Source organism: Euprymna scolopes, chromosome 1 (genome assembly GCF_053919585.1).
Source record: "Euprymna scolopes isolate OS-2025 chromosome 1, ASM5391958v1, whole genome shotgun sequence".
NCBI classification, from domain to species: Eukaryota; Metazoa; Mollusca; class Cephalopoda; order Sepiida; family Sepiolidae; genus Euprymna; species Euprymna scolopes.
Genome location: NC_136482.1, coordinates 126,018,262 through 126,037,388, shown reverse-complemented (window position 1 = coordinate 126,037,388; position 19,127 = coordinate 126,018,262). Strand labels below are relative to the sequence as shown.

Here is a 19,127-nt window from a genome sequence, read left to right as displayed (position 1 = left end):
TTCTTGATCATGTCTGTTGAGATACCATCGAGTCCTGATGCCTTTCTAGACTTGAGATGTTTAATTCCAGTCTTCAATTCCTCCTCAGTAAATGGGGGGAACGTGTCATCACACTCTTTGTTGACTTCGCTCATCTTCTCTTTCATCTGTTTAACGTAACCTCGTTCTCTGTGCAGTGGTTTCCCATTTATAAGTAGTTGGTGAGCAACTTAGTTTGGTGAGACTGCTGCTGCTGTAGTGCCCGGTTTTTTATCGCTGTTTAGCTTCATTATTGTTTTCCATGCATTTTTGCTATTGTGGGTCATGTCCAGATTTGCAACGGTCTCCATCCATCGCTTCTTACCGGCTGCAGATAGGGAGGCCAACAGTTTGTTGCCCAGCTCAGTCGTAAGTTATTCGAATGGGTCTCTGTTATATGCTTGTACATAATTTTCATAGATGGTCTTACTTGTCTCATCCAAGCCAGTTATGCATTCTTTCCTACAGCTCCTTGTGATGTTCTTCTTGGCAATGTGCCACACAAGAGCTTGGAAGGCTTTATATCCTGATGCTACGGGGGGTACATCATTAATTGTATTCTCTAAGTTGTCCGTGAAACCATCCCAGTTAGCGCTCCGATAGTTGAATCTGGTCATAGGTTTAGTAGGCACAGGTCCAACTACTGGTTGCATCTCAACAATGATGGGTCGGTGTTGGGATTTTGGGATCGGTTCGCCAGTGGACTTGCTGAAGTTCTGTTGATGCCTTGCTGATGAAAATGCGAGGTCGGAGTTATAGCCTTTTCGCCATCGAGCGCTTAAGAAGGATGGCTTATCCTTAGGCCTATTTAGAATGGCAAGGTTTTGGTGTAAGGCCCATTCTTCAACAAAATCTCCGTCCTGGTTGTTCTTAACATAGATCCACATCATGCTGTGGCTGTTGAAGTCGCCAATTATGATATTGGCATTATTGTCAATTTGGATGTTGTCAGGCCAACTGGATTGTACAGGTGGTGGCTTGTAGACGGAGGTGATGGTTACGTGAATTGTTTTCACCTGCAAAATTTCGATACCCCTTGAGGTAAAGTCAGTACATCCTTTGAGTATTGATTTGTCACGAATATAAACAGCACTCCCGTGTACAACACTTTGATGAGAGATAGCGAGGTGCATTCCAGGTATTTTTGGTGGGTTGTCCAATTTATGGGTCTCCTGGATGCCGAGGACATCTGAAAAATGTCAGATTTGGGTAGGGACATACCTTCAGCATTGAAGCTGATGATCTTGAATTTGGCCGACATGTTGTTTCCGTGGCCGAGGGTCTATCCTTTTACCGCCACCGGAGATATGCAGAGATGTTGTGTAATGTAGTAATTTGTTCTGCCGAAGGATTAACAGAGGGCACCAATGAATCTTCGTTATATCGCACCAAGAAGCAGCAGAATAGTGCGTATCGCTTAAACCCAAGGGACAATGGGAAAAGTACCATGGGAGAATTACAAAATAATATCAAAACGACAACAGTTAAACAACATAATCAAAAAGCAACATAAATACCATACTCGACAGAATACAAAATTAAAGAAGCGGGCGCTTCAAGTGCTTAGTATGATATACTTATCAGAACAACAAAGTATCTTCAAGAACAAATAGATCGAATCCAGAATGCAGCAGATAACAAAAATCTTGTCTGGCTTGGCAAATGAGATATCTGGGCTCAAACGACCTTCCAAAGCTAAGTTAAAGGCAAACACCCCGGAAAATGCATGTTCGAAATTGAAAGCACATTTTGAAAAGCTACTCAGAATCAAACCAGAAGTGACAGACACACCAATTCAGCCGATTGTTGTACAGGAACTCGATATTGAGAAAGGTGATTTTACAATGACGGAACTTCTAAATGTACAACTCATTTTGAATAAATTAAAATCTAGTTATTTTATATGCGTCAAAGTAAAGTTTTCTCTTCTTGTCTGTTCCCCAGTTTTTCTATGACGCGTAAATGAATATGTATTTTATATGATCTATATTAATAATTAAACTGATAATACACGTTGTTGGTGTATTGCTTACATGTACTTGTTCAATTCCGCGTAACATAAAACTACGCTGTCCTCAATAAACTTTTAAATCGAATGGGCATGCCGTTACCAGCTTAATCACGTCGGGCGTCACGTAATCAGAAGAATCTGTTCGGCCGGAAATTATTTATTTCAGAAACAATTTAATTTTGTCACCTGTCGCCCATACAGTTATGTCAGATCGTAGAGATGCAACTGTAATGCACCATCTTTACACACAAATCCTATATGTACATTCGCGTATGTGGGCAATCAATGAGTTGGAGCATTCAAAAAAAAACATATAAGCGCAGCCAGTCAAAAAACAAAAACACACACACACACACACACACACACACACAAAACCAAACAGTCTCAGCAATGATTCCGTGAATTCCAGGCCCCTTTTCGGAGGCTAATTTGCCGCAGGTCGAAATTATCGCGCATGTCGACTCCGTCGCACAACGTCAACATCTGTACTAGTAAGAGTGTCACGTTAAAAGATTAAACGGACAAATAACTCAATCCATTAATAATGAAGAATAATGAAGCCCACAAAACAGAAATGAATGAATATCCTTTGCTCACAATTTTTTTTCTCGCCTGGGAGTCTTCATACTATATACTTACAATAATAACTTGCTCAGTAGCAGAACATTTCCTCAGACACTAAAGTCTTCGTACAATACCTGAAAACCTGCGCAAATATTTTTTATGCTATTTGAATGGTGATCCTGAACTTTCGTCATTAAAATACACATTACTCCGCATTATTACTTACCCTCAATCTATTTTAATATCTGCCTCCACATCAAACAATCAAGTTGGACTGTAACTTGCATATTTCTCTCACACAAAAATAAAAGTTTTGCGATTAAATAAAACTCATTTTAAATGCTTGCATTTGTGACTAATGTTCTTGTTCTTGTTAGGGAATTAGGAGATTGGCCGATGCCCTTTCTCCCTACAGACGTTTCTTGGAAAAATATCCATTCCCGTTGTTACATATAGGTTTTTTTATTAGAAGAGAGGCTTATTACAAGTGATGTTGTTGTAAGGGGGATGTTGTTTCAAGAGAGATTTTGTTGAGATTGTTGACGTTCTGTGTTCGTGTTATAAAGCGATTCATATATATTAAAAATGTCCATCACTTAGGTGTTGATAGAAGCTCTTTGAGTGAGGAGATAGTGTTCAGGCAGTCTTAGTGTAGATATGAGATGTAGAGTTCACATTGTAGATATGAAATGCGTATGTCAAGTCATTTTATAACACAGATATATAGACATATAATAACAATTTTCACTTTAACTTTCGGTAGAATCACAACACAAATACGACGTTTATAAAAACACATGATGGGTTTAATTTGTTCTCACGACCGGCCGTGGTTTTCATCATCAAGAATTCAAAGCTTCACATATTTAGTTTCAAAATGACCGTCTCGCTTTTAGACGTTCGAATCCCAAACTCCAGACTATCGTCTGTCGTCCTCAAGCTCTCTCTCCGTCTCTCCTCTAAAGTTTTCTTACTATATCCAGAACTTCCCATTTTCCATGACGTCATAACACATGTTAAAACATGTGTCTTCTTTCACGTGTTCTTTACATGCGTGTCCAAAACTTTTTCCTTTTTTTACAAAAGGAATTTTAACCTATATTCCCACTAACCTATTTTTCCAATATGTTAAAACAATGTTTATTAAATTATCTTGTATAGTTGTATTCCTCAATTGAATTTTTCATAACAGACTTGTCAACACACATTCTTTTCTTGAAACCATTTTATCTCTAAGCTAAACAATGGTTTGTTTTACATTCCATTTTCTAATTCTCTCTCGTAATCTATTTCATAACCTAATTTACGAGGTTCGAATTTCGTCTATTCTATTTCATTTTCATTTTAACTAAATCTCTCTATTTTTATACTAACATGAAAAAGGGACAACCCTGATCATGTAACATCCCTCCCTTCCATATTTCACAAAAAATGTATGCATTTTAATATTTTGTACATTTTTTCTATATTTACACAACCACACAGCTAGGAAAGATAAAGCTAAAAAATATCTTTCAGTCAGCTCTCCTCGGCCGACTTCACAATTATTATATTTTTATAAGATCAGAACCTTTCTGATCTTCTTGGCATTTACTTTTTGGGTGTAGGGTCTTTACCTATGATTCACATCAGCTACTTTCCAGCCACACATATGCCGCAAACTAGAGGTTTCCACCTCCCTCGAAATGGACGATTCCCTTCGTCCCAAAAGTGTCTTGATCGTCTCTTTCCGCATGGTTAGTCTTATCAAGTATGGCTTTGTTTTTTATTCTATAACTATCTTATACGGGACATACCAAAGCTCATAACCAATCTTCTAGGTTGGCTTTAATTATCAAGATATACCTTTTTTCCTCTCATACGGCTTCACTCGAATTTCCTTGCTTGGATTCTTGAAACTTCGACGAGGATTTAGAAATATCACCCCCAAATAACTAACACCTTTTGCGCCACAACACCTTAATTGGGCCTAAATTCTATCTAATTGCTCGATTTTTTGTGATTTTTCTTTTCTCTCACAAGCTAAACAATGGCTTGTTTTACATTTCATTTTCTAATTCTCTCTCGTAATCTATTTCTAAACCTAATTTACGAGGTTCAAATTTCGTCTATTCTATTTCATTTTCATTAAACTAAATCTCTCTATTTTTATACTTACATCAAAAGGGGACAGCCGTTATCATGTAACACCGTTATTTATTGTCCTTAGTTTAGCTAAAACTCGTTTCTCAATTCTTATTTATTTCCGTTTTAATGAGAGTTGACAACGTGATATATGTTTATATATATATATATATATATATATATATATATATATATATATATATATATATATATATATATAATAGTTAGTCGATACAGAGGGGGCACCCATTTTTATGGCCAAGGTATTTCGAAGTAAAATCGACGAATGAGAAAATGCAAGAAGGAGTGTTAAGTTTTGAGACATTGTATTGAACAAAGATGGCGGCGTAGTTCAGACCAGTAACCAAGATGGCGGCCAAGAAACAAATGCTGTCCGTGGCGTAGGTAACCTGTTAAGTTTTCAGACATTGTGTTGAACAAAGATGGCGGCGTAGTTCAGACAAGTAACCAAGATGGCGGCCAAGAATCAAATGCGGCCCGTGGCGTAGTTAACGGTTAACTGATTGAATTCAAAATTCGACGATTTTTATAATAATTTTGAAACGTTTTCATTGGTCTTTAGCACAGCCGGTGTTTATAAAAATCAAAAACATTTCACACATCCCCTTTTTTGATATAATGGAAATATCATTTCGGATTTAATTTTGACTTAACTTGAGAAAAGGAAAGAAAAGTAAATAAATAAATAAAACAAAAATAAACAAATAAATTAACAAAGAAATATAAACCAATAAAATCATTGTTTCTGTTTTGGTGATTTTCTTCTAGTTTCGGGGAATTTGTCTTTATTCTCATTGGTCAAAAAGAATTATTAATATATTGATATAATGTGTGCAAAAAGAAGCCATTTTTTATGACATTGAGTTTTTTGATACATACAAAAATAAACACTTTTTAAATATATATAAACATACAATAGAATACTTTTCAAATATATATAAATATATGCACAAAAATTCATAAATATTCATTTTTTGGGCAAATTTTTGCAAAAAAAATACAAAAATAATTATTTGACAAATAGGAAATTTACAAAGAAAATGTTTTAACAAGTGATTTTTTTTTAACAAAAACTGGAAACATTATGTTAAGTATTAGTTGGTCAATTTGATTAGTAAGGTAGAAATGGTCGCAGTTTAACATCGTACCCGTGACAATTTACAATTTTTTTGTGTGTGATTTTGACTGTTCATGCTTCTCTTTTTGGTTTCTGAAAATAGATTTATTCCTAATTATATTCCAAAAAGTTCGGTTATAAAATGTCTTAATTTTATTCTTTTTATAGGTTTAGTGAAAATGTAGGCTATATTATTTTCAGACGTCACATAAGTAAGAGTAATAGATTATTTCCTTATTTCATCCCTTATAAAATTATATCTGATATCAATATGCTTCGACCTTTGATGAATCATAGATTATTTGCTAATAAGATACTGCTCTGATTATCACAATGTATTACTATAGGGTTTTTACTTAGATCTGGTTTAAAAATATATTTTAGAAGGGTGTTCAGAAAAATTGCCTCCTGCGCTGAATGAGTAAGAGCCACATATTCTGCCTCACAAGTAGAAAGGGCAATAATTTGTTGCTTTTTAGTTTTCCAATAGGGAGCATAGACCCAGTCTTTGACAGTTTAAAACAATATCCCGCTATACTTTTTGCTATCCTTAGAGTAACCCCAATCTGAATCTGAAATCCTTCTAAATGTAGAGGATATGTAGACTTTTTAAATCTTAAATATTGTTCCTTGATTCCTTTTAGGTAACGTAGGATTTGTTTTGCACGATTAATGTCTTAAAATTTCGGTTTCGATTAGGTGTTAGATGAAATGCTAAAATGTGTGGTCAGATGATGTTGCCTGCAGACAAATGATAGCATACTTTCTGGGAGATCAGTGCTATTATAGTTTGGGGACGCAAGTAAAGACAGGAATAATAAAATCGTGGATAAATTCATAGGCTTAAAGGAAGAAAGAAGAATAAAAATGCTGCTGAAAAATAGAAAGAAAACGTAGCAGGGAGATATATCAAGGGAATTGAGAAATTAAACCAAACACAATAACTGAAAACAACTTATATTTAAATAAATAGCCTACAACATTTAAAAATAAAGAATATAACATATGGCCAATACTCTGTTAGGGGACACTTTTAGTAAAGATAGTGGAAATACCTTCACATGAGTAATTAATGAAACCTGAAATCAAGAATCCTTCTATTACAAGGAAGTGTATCTCAAACTGACAGAAGGGTTAAATAAGAATATAATGATTTAAGTGCTGTTAATATCTACGTTGGTATACACCAGCGTGGCACAACATATTACTGTCTCAATTCTGTTGTCATTATTTGATTTACTATTTCCCTTCTTAAAACAGTTACAATTTCCGGCTAGAGATTTCATCTCAGGCTCCCAAAATCAACAAAGATACATACATTCCTGTAATGATCTGCTCCCTGTTGCTATTTCGGTGCGAGTTTAGTTCCGTGCAGTTCTAAACGGTCAGCCGTCCCATGCTTTGACTTATCTCTTTGACTTGGTAGTTTAGGGCGCCCATACCGGGGAATGCCGGTGGGGTTGTCCAGGCACTTTTTTCTAGGTCAATGTGCCTTTTCACTTGAGCGCTAAATTCTCAATACAAGTTTCTGACCCTGGTGTCTAAGTTGATGCAGTAGGAGTGACCTAAAGATAGTGACGTTATTAAGTCTGCTAACATCTAGAGTGACATTTCAATGAATTCAAACGCACAATTTATTGATAAGCGGACGTACATTAGATCACATGAAACATATAATACTCAGAGTAGAATCTGGCTTATTGACACACTCGAGTAATAAAGAACACACATCGATTTAATAAATGTCTTTACTACATACGTTTCGGCTTCGATGAAGCTCGCCGCTTTTTCCATATTGCCATGGTGACATCGGTGATCGCTTGTTCATGATCTCATGGTGCTGTAATGTAGAGTTATTGTACGAACAAATAAGAGTCCTGCTACTAGGTAAAACTTTATTTAAAAGTAGGTAGTCTTTCAAAATGTAAACAGAGAGAAATATAATTCCTTATATCAACGATAGTTTAAATTAGTTCTGTAAGATATATATAAGTTTTATTTAATATTTCTCACCCTACTGAGTTTTTCAATGAACGACTCGGTCGACGTTCATCCAGATATCTACATTGTTGTCACAGTCTGGCTTGTTGGCCTATTCGACACATATTGCTCCAAAAACTCTGTTTCAACCCGAATCAGTTGAACACGTGATATAAATATTTACGTCGTCAGAACCTTTGCAAGGCATATTTTTCAAGACAGCAAAAACCTTACCTTTATTACTGACTACTGTGTACAATGTGTGTATGTCACTAGCTGTTAGTATGTACTGAATATGCACCTAAATGCGATTAAAAAAATATATTAGTTTAGCTAATTTTACTTAGCTGTCTGAGGTCATAATATAGAACAAAGAGGGGATATACATCCGTATGACCGTTGTTATTTCAGACGACAACCGACAATCCAAGGCTACTGGAATAAATTATTGTTATCTACTGGAACAGAGTGACTCATGAGATGTTACGGAATCAGGAAACTAGGTCAGATTTTTAATAATTTTTTTCGAAATATAAACACTCCATATTATTTCGAATCGTTTATGTTTTGTTCTATAAGAAAAGAACAACAAATAGACCGCTGGCAAACACAACTAGAAAAGAATAAAATAAACTGTTTCTGCAAAATACATATACATTGTTAAGGTGTTTAATTCTAATTTGAAACCTAATTTGACTTAAAAATTGGGAAAGAGTTAAACACCATAAACACCTGTCTTATATTAGCTATACGTAAATAAATCAATCACAACAATTGCATTCAATGCGAAAGCACATTACAGGTACAGTAGTTCAAACGGTTCTTGCTGGAAAACAAGACCATACACCAAAGTTTTCCGTTCTAAGTTCTAACCGGACGAAAAATAATCCTGAGTTACTAAATATCCCAGCAAGTTCATCACTGAAACGTCCATAAATAAACAACAGTTTGATTTCTTAGAAAATCTTTACATTGAATTTTGAAGCTATTAATAAAGATTATATATGTGGGTGTATATATATATATATATATATATATATATATATATATATATATATATATATATATATATATATATATATATTTGTTTAGTAGACTTCGACATTTTTGTAAAACTGCATTTCCATGTAACAGGAGTCTGTTTACGTATATATATATATATATGTATATATATATATATATATATATATATATATATATATATATATATATATATATATATATATGTGTATATCACGTTCTGTACAACACTTATCTACTAACAATAAGGAACAGCATTACGAACTAGACACAAGACAAACTGGAGTTTATTATTGTTTTGACAATGTATCTCATTAAAATTTCACATTTAATAAGAGCGATAACATGAAATTAAACCATTAAAGACCACATAAAGAGAGGAAATACAACAATAATTTTGATGAACAGGCAATATAATCGCAGATAAAAAAAAAAGATAGGGGGGATTGGCTAGCTGCATACTGAAGCTATAACGCCATTAAAATTGAATTAATTTTTTACATAGATCCATGTATTACCGTGTATTATTGCTTTTCTCCGAATAAAAAAAAAAGTTCAAAAACAATCCCATGGGAAAACGTTACAAAGCAAAAGCAAACCCAATTATAAAAGATCCCGCCATCTAAACTCCTATAAATCAAAGAAAATCTACTTTACCTGGTTACCTGTTGAGTCAACGCGATGACATCATAAATGTCGTATAATTAATATAAATCATACTAACACCTTCGGATAGTGTTGTTGAATCAAATAAATCTTATATATTTATTCATTTACATCATAGTATGGTAAAACTTTCAGCTGCCCCTCAAATCAGAATAAAAGCAGCGTAAGAAACATCGAATAAGAAATTGTTTTACGTCGTCACTCGCTCTATTATACTAATATCCCAAAAGGTGTCCCGCATTGGGTGGCCGTCTGATAAACGAGTGAATAGACGCCTTTATTTCATTGTGGCAACCTCGTTTAATTTTTATAATTCGCATAAAAATAGGTTACTAATTCGAAGCAAGTGTTGAACCGTAACGAAACACATTAGTTGCAACGTGAAGTTCGAATACACACACACACACACACACACACACACACACACACACACACACACACACACACACATATATATATATATATATATATATATAAACCCATACATATATACGTATGTGTATTTATATATATATATGTATATATTATATATAACTGTGTAGATATTTATATGCTCATATATATATATATATATATATATACATATATATATATATCCGTGTGTGTGTGTATCTACAACTGTTGTTTAATTGTAGTCTTCTTGATGTAAACCCTCTGAAACTGATTTGTTTATTGAAAAAAGTGTTCCAGGCAAAAAAGAATGTAATGAGATTATATTTATTCATGCAAACATTGTAGACTACATATGTGCATACATGCATCTGCTATGATCTTATTCCAGCAAACAACAATGTAACGTCTGGCCCTTACTTAAGACAACAGTTTGGTATCATTGAAATCGAGTGCTTATTACACATGTAGCCAATAATAATGTCAGAAATATATATATATATATATATATATATATATATATATACATGCATACACACACACTGGCACACACGCACACACACACGCACACACACACGCACACGCATACATACGCATATATATATATATATAAATATATATATATATGTATATGCTTCTATTGGCTATAGACATTGCAAGTAATCTGGTGACAGAAAATACATTCAAGAATTCAATCAACATATATAAATTACCTTAAAAATAGTGATAAAATTAATACTAAAATTGAATATAGGCAATTTGACATAAATAAGAATACTTAAATTTAAAATAGAAAAACAGAACCGAATCTGTTTAAAAAATATTCGTATTATTTGTTCTGCAAGAAAATCGTGATAAGAAACACGAAAACAAAATTCATAATAAGCGCATAGAAACATAATAACTAGGTGTGGAATAACAGGCAATGCAATACAAACAAATGTTATAGTTATAAATACAAAAATGTAATCACTATAAATAGTAATGAACGAAAAGCTTATTAGCATTTACCCGATCTAAGATGAGGGGAACTAGGGAATGTTTATAATTCTAGAACTTCGGCCGGTATATGATAAATCAATAATCAAAATAATGTTTTACAACTACGAATTTTCGTCAATAAAGAATCAAGTAACGAGGAAGATTTACTACTCAGGCATAACATAACTTAAATAATATCGCTGATATTAAGGCAAAAACAATAAATACAGGAAGAATACACATATCCCCATCGACAGGAATTTAATTCAAACAATGAGAAACGCAAATAAAAAAAAACTATCACTAGTGAGACATATTTATAGACTGTAAATTAATTAATTCTGATGACCTGTGATGTTTTAGTTGCATATTTTAAATTTGAAGGTCCTTGAAAGTATTACTGTGTAGCAGCGAAAGTCAAAGAACCGTGTATATGAAACAAAGAATGAACATTGTCTAAATAATTGAAAAGAAAACCTATAATAATGAATTCAATATTCATTCAATGTTCAGTAAAACATGCCCCTATAGTAGCAAATGGATAAAACATAAACAAATACATACATATATTAAAATATCACAAGTTCAAAATAACAAAGGATAACGTCAGCCGAACATTAGTAAATCTAACCTTAATGTTACATATATTTATACATAATTATTATGTTAGGCATTTAATTTTTCTCGGCATAAGGAGTGTATATTTTACAGTACAGACCACTAAGTCTCCTGTGCGTCATGATTAAGTTGCTGGAATCTGTGTTAAATAGAGAAGTAATCAACTATCTCAGAAACAAATAACCTTCTTAGTGGCACACAATATTGTTTCCGTTCTGCTAGATCTACAATAGATGTGCTTACAGTTATATCTCATAGGATTAGCGAATCTCTCGACAGAGGCAACCTTTGTAGGGCAATTGCTCTTGCCATATCAAAGGCCCTTGATAGGGTATGCCATAAAGGTTTACTTCACAAGATCTCCAGCTATGGTATAGCTGGAATGTATTCTCAATTATTAAATCATTTCTCTCTGATAGGTTCATAAGAGTAGTAGTTGATGGGCAAAAATCAGAAGCTCACAGTATAAATTCTGGAGTCCCTCAGGGGTCGATCCTGGACCCAACTCTTTTTCTGATCTACATTAATGATCTTCCAAATCACATCCTTACATCATTCGTAGACATTTTTGCTGATGACACTAACATCTATGGTAGCACATCTAAGACAGTAAACGACCAAGTTCTCTCCGATTCTCTCTCTTCTGATCTTGATCACGTTGTACAATGGGGAAAGGAATGGCTGGTTACTTTTAATGCATCTAAAACCAAGCTCCTATCTTTACATCATCAACTTTCTGATCCCCATCTGGCATCAATTAAAATGAATGGCTCTCGTCTTGGGGAGGTCTCAAGGTTTGACAGGCTTCTGGGCTTGACCATTACTCCTGATCTTAAATGGAACACGTACATCAAATCTATTGCCAAGGCCGCTGGAAAAATTGTCGGATCCTTCTATCGATCCAGTAGATATCTCACTGCTGATGCAATTCTCTATCTATATAAGAGCCAGATACGTCCAAAGATGGAATACTGTTGCCACATACGGCCGGGAGCTGCTAGAAAAGACTTGCCGTGCCTTGATAGGGTTCAAAATATACTTCCTGGCCTGGGGGGAGATGGTCTTCGTTGCAGCCTCTATCTCACAGAAGAAATGTTGCGAGGTTGTATCTGCTTTATCGTTATTTTCATGGAAAGTGTACGCCTGAGTTTCAATCCATGCCCACCTCACCAAAATGTCACAAGAAACACACGTCTAACTGAAAACACTATCAATAATTCCCCCCACTCTTTATATGTGCCTATACCTAAACATAGATGCCATGATCAACGCCTCTTTCTTAGAACTGCACGTCTGTGGAATTGTCTTCCGTTTTCCTTCTTTCCAGCCGTCTATAATATGGTTCTCTTCAAGTCCAACGTGAACGAGTTTCTGATGAGCCGTCCCACTTAAGTTAAAAAATTTACCGAACTTCCATTACTATCGATTACCATATTGTCGTTTGACTACTGTACACTCTTTAACCCTTATCCTTGAGTGGCCTATCGGCATTGATAAGTGGTGCCGCCTATGTAAAAAAACAAAAAAACAATTTAAAATATTACTCGAAAGTTGCATAATATTAAGAGGGTTTATGCTAAGTTTCACTCGAGTAGAACCTGGTAAATCTATTTATATTCCTATATATATTTTTGGTGTATTGATCTTCATATGAAAACCCAGATGTTTCTCTTTATTTAAAAAGAAATGTACAACTTTAAAAGTTCGTCGAAATGCATTCATCGTCAGGAAACTAGTTAATTTGTATATTGCTTTAAACATAACTTTTAATTAATGTCCTATAAGATTTTGTTTTCGGGTTCCTTATGGGATGATTATTTTTAGTTAACTATTACTGGTAATAATATTCATATAGAGATATTCTGCATGATTTACACTTGGGTAATATTTGCGTACAACGGTGTATTGTGACCACAAACCCATCCCCTCTCTCTCTCTCTCTCTCTCTCTCTCTCTCTCTCTCTCTCTCTACGGTAAATATATATTTATGTAAGCATATATATATATATATATATATATATATATATATTTGTTTCTAAAATTTGTTGCCCAAACTACTCTGTAAGTTTTTTGGTGTACGGACATAAAACTTAATATATAGTACATTCGAACCCATGCGAAACTTAATGTTTGGATTTAAGCTGGAGGAAATCGTGTGAAAACTAACTGAATTAAATTTTTTAGGTGATAGTCGAAGGACGGCATTACTAATATGCACGTGTTACTTAATAGGTGTTGGTTCATCTTTTAATTCTTAGTTTTACAGCAAACATGTATCCATAGCTCAGGCATTAACATGGAAGAATAAGTGAATCGTAAGGCAAACGTTTGGGTGTCGGTTCACGGTGGCGGCGATTGAGTCATGCTTTTTACTTTTCAAATTATTACTATATATTAGGTCAAATATAATATAATGATAAATACAGAATCTGCATTAATCAATATATCATATTTAAGCAAATCCTGGCGGGTGGCTAGTATATCTAATGTGATAATACTTTTCCAAATCACGCACATAGGAGAGAACTTAAATGTCTACTAGACATTATCTAAGAGTGTACATCTGTACAGTGGTTTTTCATGACAATCAAGAATAAAGATACTTTCTTAAAAATTAACTTAGTAACACGATAAAGATTCCCTCAAAATGGTAACATACGTTGTTATTTATGTAATGTGTTGCACTTTATGTCAGCGATGTCACCTCAGGTAACAACAGGAAGATAGATGCGCCATAAGAGTAGAATTATGGTCGTTGATTATAGTAACAGCAAGAGACCACAAATAAAGTGTAATAGACCAAATTTTAAGGAGTAATTGAGGAGACAAAAATATGCTTTTACTTCTTCACTAGTTAGGTATTTGAGATGTAAACGGAAATTTTAATGGCATGTTCGCATTTCCTCTTATATTATGTAGATAGCAAGTGTTATTCCCTACGGCTGAAATAAAATAAAACATTTTACTAATACCTTGTTTACGATAGTAAATATCAAACTCTAAATTGATTCCGCAATGGATATGCTGAAAGTTTTCATATAACTTGAAACAAAAAAAAAACGCTATTCACTGTAGTTTAATAGTATTATATCCTGTTTCATAAAACCATGCAAAAACGTCGATAAGCTAAGTTGATGTAAAATAATACAACTGTTTCTCGGTTATGCTGAATCTGTCTTGTCAATGAACTGACATAATACATCAGTCATCAAAAATAGGAATCAGCCAAGTTTTGCTCCCACAGACTAGTGCACGACAAATTCGCTTCTGACACGCTACGTAAAATGAACAATACACCGTCTTTTATACACAGCTGGTCTCCCTTTTCATCGAGACACCCCACACTATATATATGATATCAGTTCGCTCTGTCAGTGATTTTGAATGGGGTTACCTCTACCTCTCATGGCTGCTTCATTTTAATGCTAATAGTCTTTATCCAACTCGTTCTGATCTATTTCAGATAATACATATTTATCAAACTTCCAGAGTCCTTTAGTAACCATATATATAAATATACATATATATATATATATATATATATATATATATATATATATGTGTGGGGGGGGAAGTGTTAGTTCATATATGTATATATATGCTTTTGTATGAATTTATTATTTTATATTAATATCTTAATATGCATGTATATATATTTATATATATATATATATACATATATATATATATATATATATACATGATGCCCACAGACTCTGGCTACATAATGTATCCAGACTGTATACACACCCACACACACACACACACACACACACACACATATATATATATATATATATATATATATATATATATATATATATATACGAGTAAATAGTTAATAAAACATTTAAAAAAAACATAATATGTTTTATTAACTGTTTGCTCGTATTATAAGCTCTATCTCTTATTTGGTTTCATCGAGCTTTTACATCTGGCTGAGATAACTTTATAAATATTAATCCTTTAAGATTTATAATATACTTTAATTTTACCATCTTGGATCATTTTGGTAAATTTAATTGTAATTTTTATTTTATTATATATATATATATATATATATATATATATATATATATATATATATATATATATATATATATATACTAGCAGTTCCGCCCGGCTTTGCTCGGGCCCTATATACTGTCCATAAGGTTATGTGCATATGTATATATTAAAAAGTGTGAATATGTAAAGTAATGTATTTCTGTATAATAGTCTTCCTTAATTACCATAGAGAAAAGACAGAAAAGCATTTACACTTTCATAGATGTAGATAGATAGATAGATAGATAGATAGATTGGATGCAATATATAATAATGATTTAAAAAAAAAAGACTCATGCGCCACTACTGAGAATCGAAACCAAAACGTTCAGCTCACGATTTATTTTGCCTCTGCCATAAATGATTGGGCTATGAAAACATGTTTACTGCAAGGCTAAAAATTAAAACATGAACCAATATTAACTACATTATGCATTCGTAATGGCGGCATTCGACCTTCACCTGGCAAATTTCATTTTTTTTTTTTAATTTTCACACTTTTGCACGGATTTTCCCAGGCTAAAACCCAAATATAAAGTTTTGCATGGATGCAAACACCTTATATATGAAATTTTATGTCCGTAGACCAAAAACTCTAGGCGGAGTTTGGTAGGCAAAATCTGTGCAACAAAAATATATACGTATATATGAATATATCTGGAAACAATTTTGTGTATTTCGTGCAAACGTTTTACGCAAATATTACGCAAGTATAAATCATGTAGAATATCTGCATGAATATAATTACACGTAATAGTTAAATAAAGATGATCACCCCATAAGAAAACCGAAAAAAACTAATAGGAAATTAATTAAAATGAATGTTTAAAAGAATATGCAAATTAGCTAGATCTTTTGCAGATGGATGCAATTCCACAACCCATATATAAGAAAATTGTATTTTCTTTTAAAATAAGTAGAAAAGGGTTTTTCTAATATGAATATCAATACACCCAAAAGAAAAACGAATTTATAGGAATATATAGATATAGATAGATATATACATATATATATATACATACACACACGCGTGTGTGTGTTTATGTATGTGTGTGTATGTGTGTGTGTATATACAGGGTACCCACAAAATCTGGCTACATAATCTACTGGATGCTTCCACAAAGTCTGTCTACATAATGTAGCCAGACTTTGTGCACACCCTGTATATATATATATATATATATATATATATATATACACACACACTTTTTTTACATAGTACGTCACCACTTATCAAGGCCGATAGGTCACTCAAGGATAAGTGTTAAAGAGTGTAGAGTAGTCAAAAGGACAATATAGTAATCGATAGTAATGGAAGTTCGGTAAATTTGTTAACTTAGGTGGAACGGCTCATCAGAAACTTGTCCACGTTGGACATGAAGACAACCATATTATAGAAAGCTGGAAAGTAGGAAAACGGAAGACAATTCCACAGGCGTGCAGGTCTAAGAAAGAAGCTTTGATCATGGAATCTACGTTTGAGTTTAGATACAGATAAAGAGTGGAGAAAATTATTGATAATGTTTTCAGCTAGTGTTTCTTGTGAAAGTTTGGCGAGGGGGGACCATAGATTGAAGCTCAGTTGAACACTTTCCATGAAAATAACGATAAAGCAGAGATAAACTCGAAACATCTCTTCTGTGAGACAGAGGTTGCAGCGAAGAGAAAAGGACATCTCCCACCAGGCCACGAAGTCTATTTTGACCCCTATCAAGGCAGGACAAGTCTTTTCTAGCAGCTCCTGCCACGTATACAAGAAGTTGTTGATAAAGTAATCAAAATGGGAATAAAAATATATTGTTCTTTTTGCTTGGTATCGTGCGTTTTATTGGACACATACAAATACATACGCCTGTGTATTGCACAGATGAACAATTTACAACTTTACAACAAGAATACAACATTTCCATGATGGGCAACACTAAATAAAACATCCTAATAGTTCAGAAAACTTACATAACACAACATTAGATACACTGATGTCCAACATAATGTGCACTTGACAACAACCACACAAAAACAGGATGAGATCAAATAAAAAGGGAGCATTTTTGTAAAAAACACTCCAACATAACAAGATGCTACAATTTCCTACAGCTTATTTAATTACGTGTACATTTAAAGGAGAAAGTGTATTAATAGTCTTCAATACCTAAGTCATTATATGATAATCACTCATATTTTGTTTTCTTGAGTGAATAAAACCAAAGCGCAAAATCCAATGAATACATATTTCCGCCTCTGCGAACAAGTGCCTTTAGAGTGCACTAAGCATTATAGAATAAAACACGCCTGACATGGGAAATAGAAATTTGAAGGCAAAATTAAGGACTGGTTCATCCAAAGAAATTTTTACCATAAATATTTCTAAACAAGGGACAGTATTATGTGAAACCATTGACCCACAAAGCGAATGGTTCCACCTTGTAAGCTTTACAGTAAATAAAATAATTCGAAACGAATATTAACGTTGTTATGGTGTCATAAAAATCAAAGAAAAAGCCATTAAGCGTACATGAGAATTACTACTTTGTGTTGCGATGAAGCTTTAGTCACTTGATCAAAAACGAGAAAGTGAATATATATCTATATATCTCTCTCTCTATATATATATATGTATGTATTTATACATATATAACCAATATATATATATATATATTTATATATGTGTGTATTTATACATATGTAACATATATATATATACATATATATGTGTTTGTGTATACATACATAAATACATACAGACATGCACACATACATACACACATGTGTATACGTGGATACTCCCAGATCAGTTATTTATTCTTAATTAATGTCTTAATTTATTTTATCCTTTGTCATTTTCAATTTATCTTTACATTTTTGAAATCTATTTTTCTTGACATTTTGATGTTTGGATGTTTCATCATACACTTTTTTCGCAGTATATTTTACGTTATTATTCAAAAATTTAAAATATTATGATTATCAATTATCATAAATATCAAAAACACCGACATGTTTATCACTAATGACCTTCTATTTTTAATTATCATCATCACAATTAGTGTAGATAAATATATCTAAACATAGAGATAAATTAAGTGTATACATTTAAAGATGATATTATTATTATTATTATTATTATTATTAATGTTATTATTATTATTATTGATTTTATAATCGTCATATATATATTAATACAATAGCGTGTGTGTTCTTTTGTGTGTCACGCTTTCCGGTGAATTTGATTGGTTGAGATTTAATTCTGGAATGTACATTTAATTTCGGAATACACATTTACGGACGCTCTAGTTTCTATTTGATTAGCGTGTTCCAACCGCTACATTTGTTTTTAATTCTATAAAATTTAGGGTTTATCTTTCTAAAATTGTTAAGAAATAATTGATTGCAAGTGTTTCCGTAATAAAAACCTATAACTCAAATCTCCCGGCCGGCTGGAACAAAAAATTAGGCAATTATTTTTTTATTTTTTTCATTTGTTTATTGTGAGAAAGAGAGAGAGAACGAGAGAGAGAGAGAGAGACGCTGATGTCTTCGTTAATTAAAATATTATTGCTACTACAAAAT

General features: G+C 33.0%; 1 protein-coding gene across 1 annotated transcript; it reads right to left on the bottom strand.

Moving 5' to 3' along the window:
- Positions 1–392: 392 nt before the first annotated feature.
- On the bottom strand, positions 393–1,151 carry LOC145281416 (uncharacterized). The gene has a single exon (XM_080132208.1). The coding sequence runs from the start codon at positions 1,149–1,151 to the stop codon at positions 393–395; it is 759 nt and encodes a 252-aa protein (XP_079988334.1).
- Positions 1,152–19,127: the final 17,976 nt, after the last annotated feature.

What these genes read in the sequence shown, in the direction of transcription:
- LOC145281416 (XM_080132208.1), bottom strand. Translation starts at nt 1,151, where the DNA reads ATGCACCTCGCTATCTCTCATCAAAGTGTTGTACACGGGAGTGCTGTT.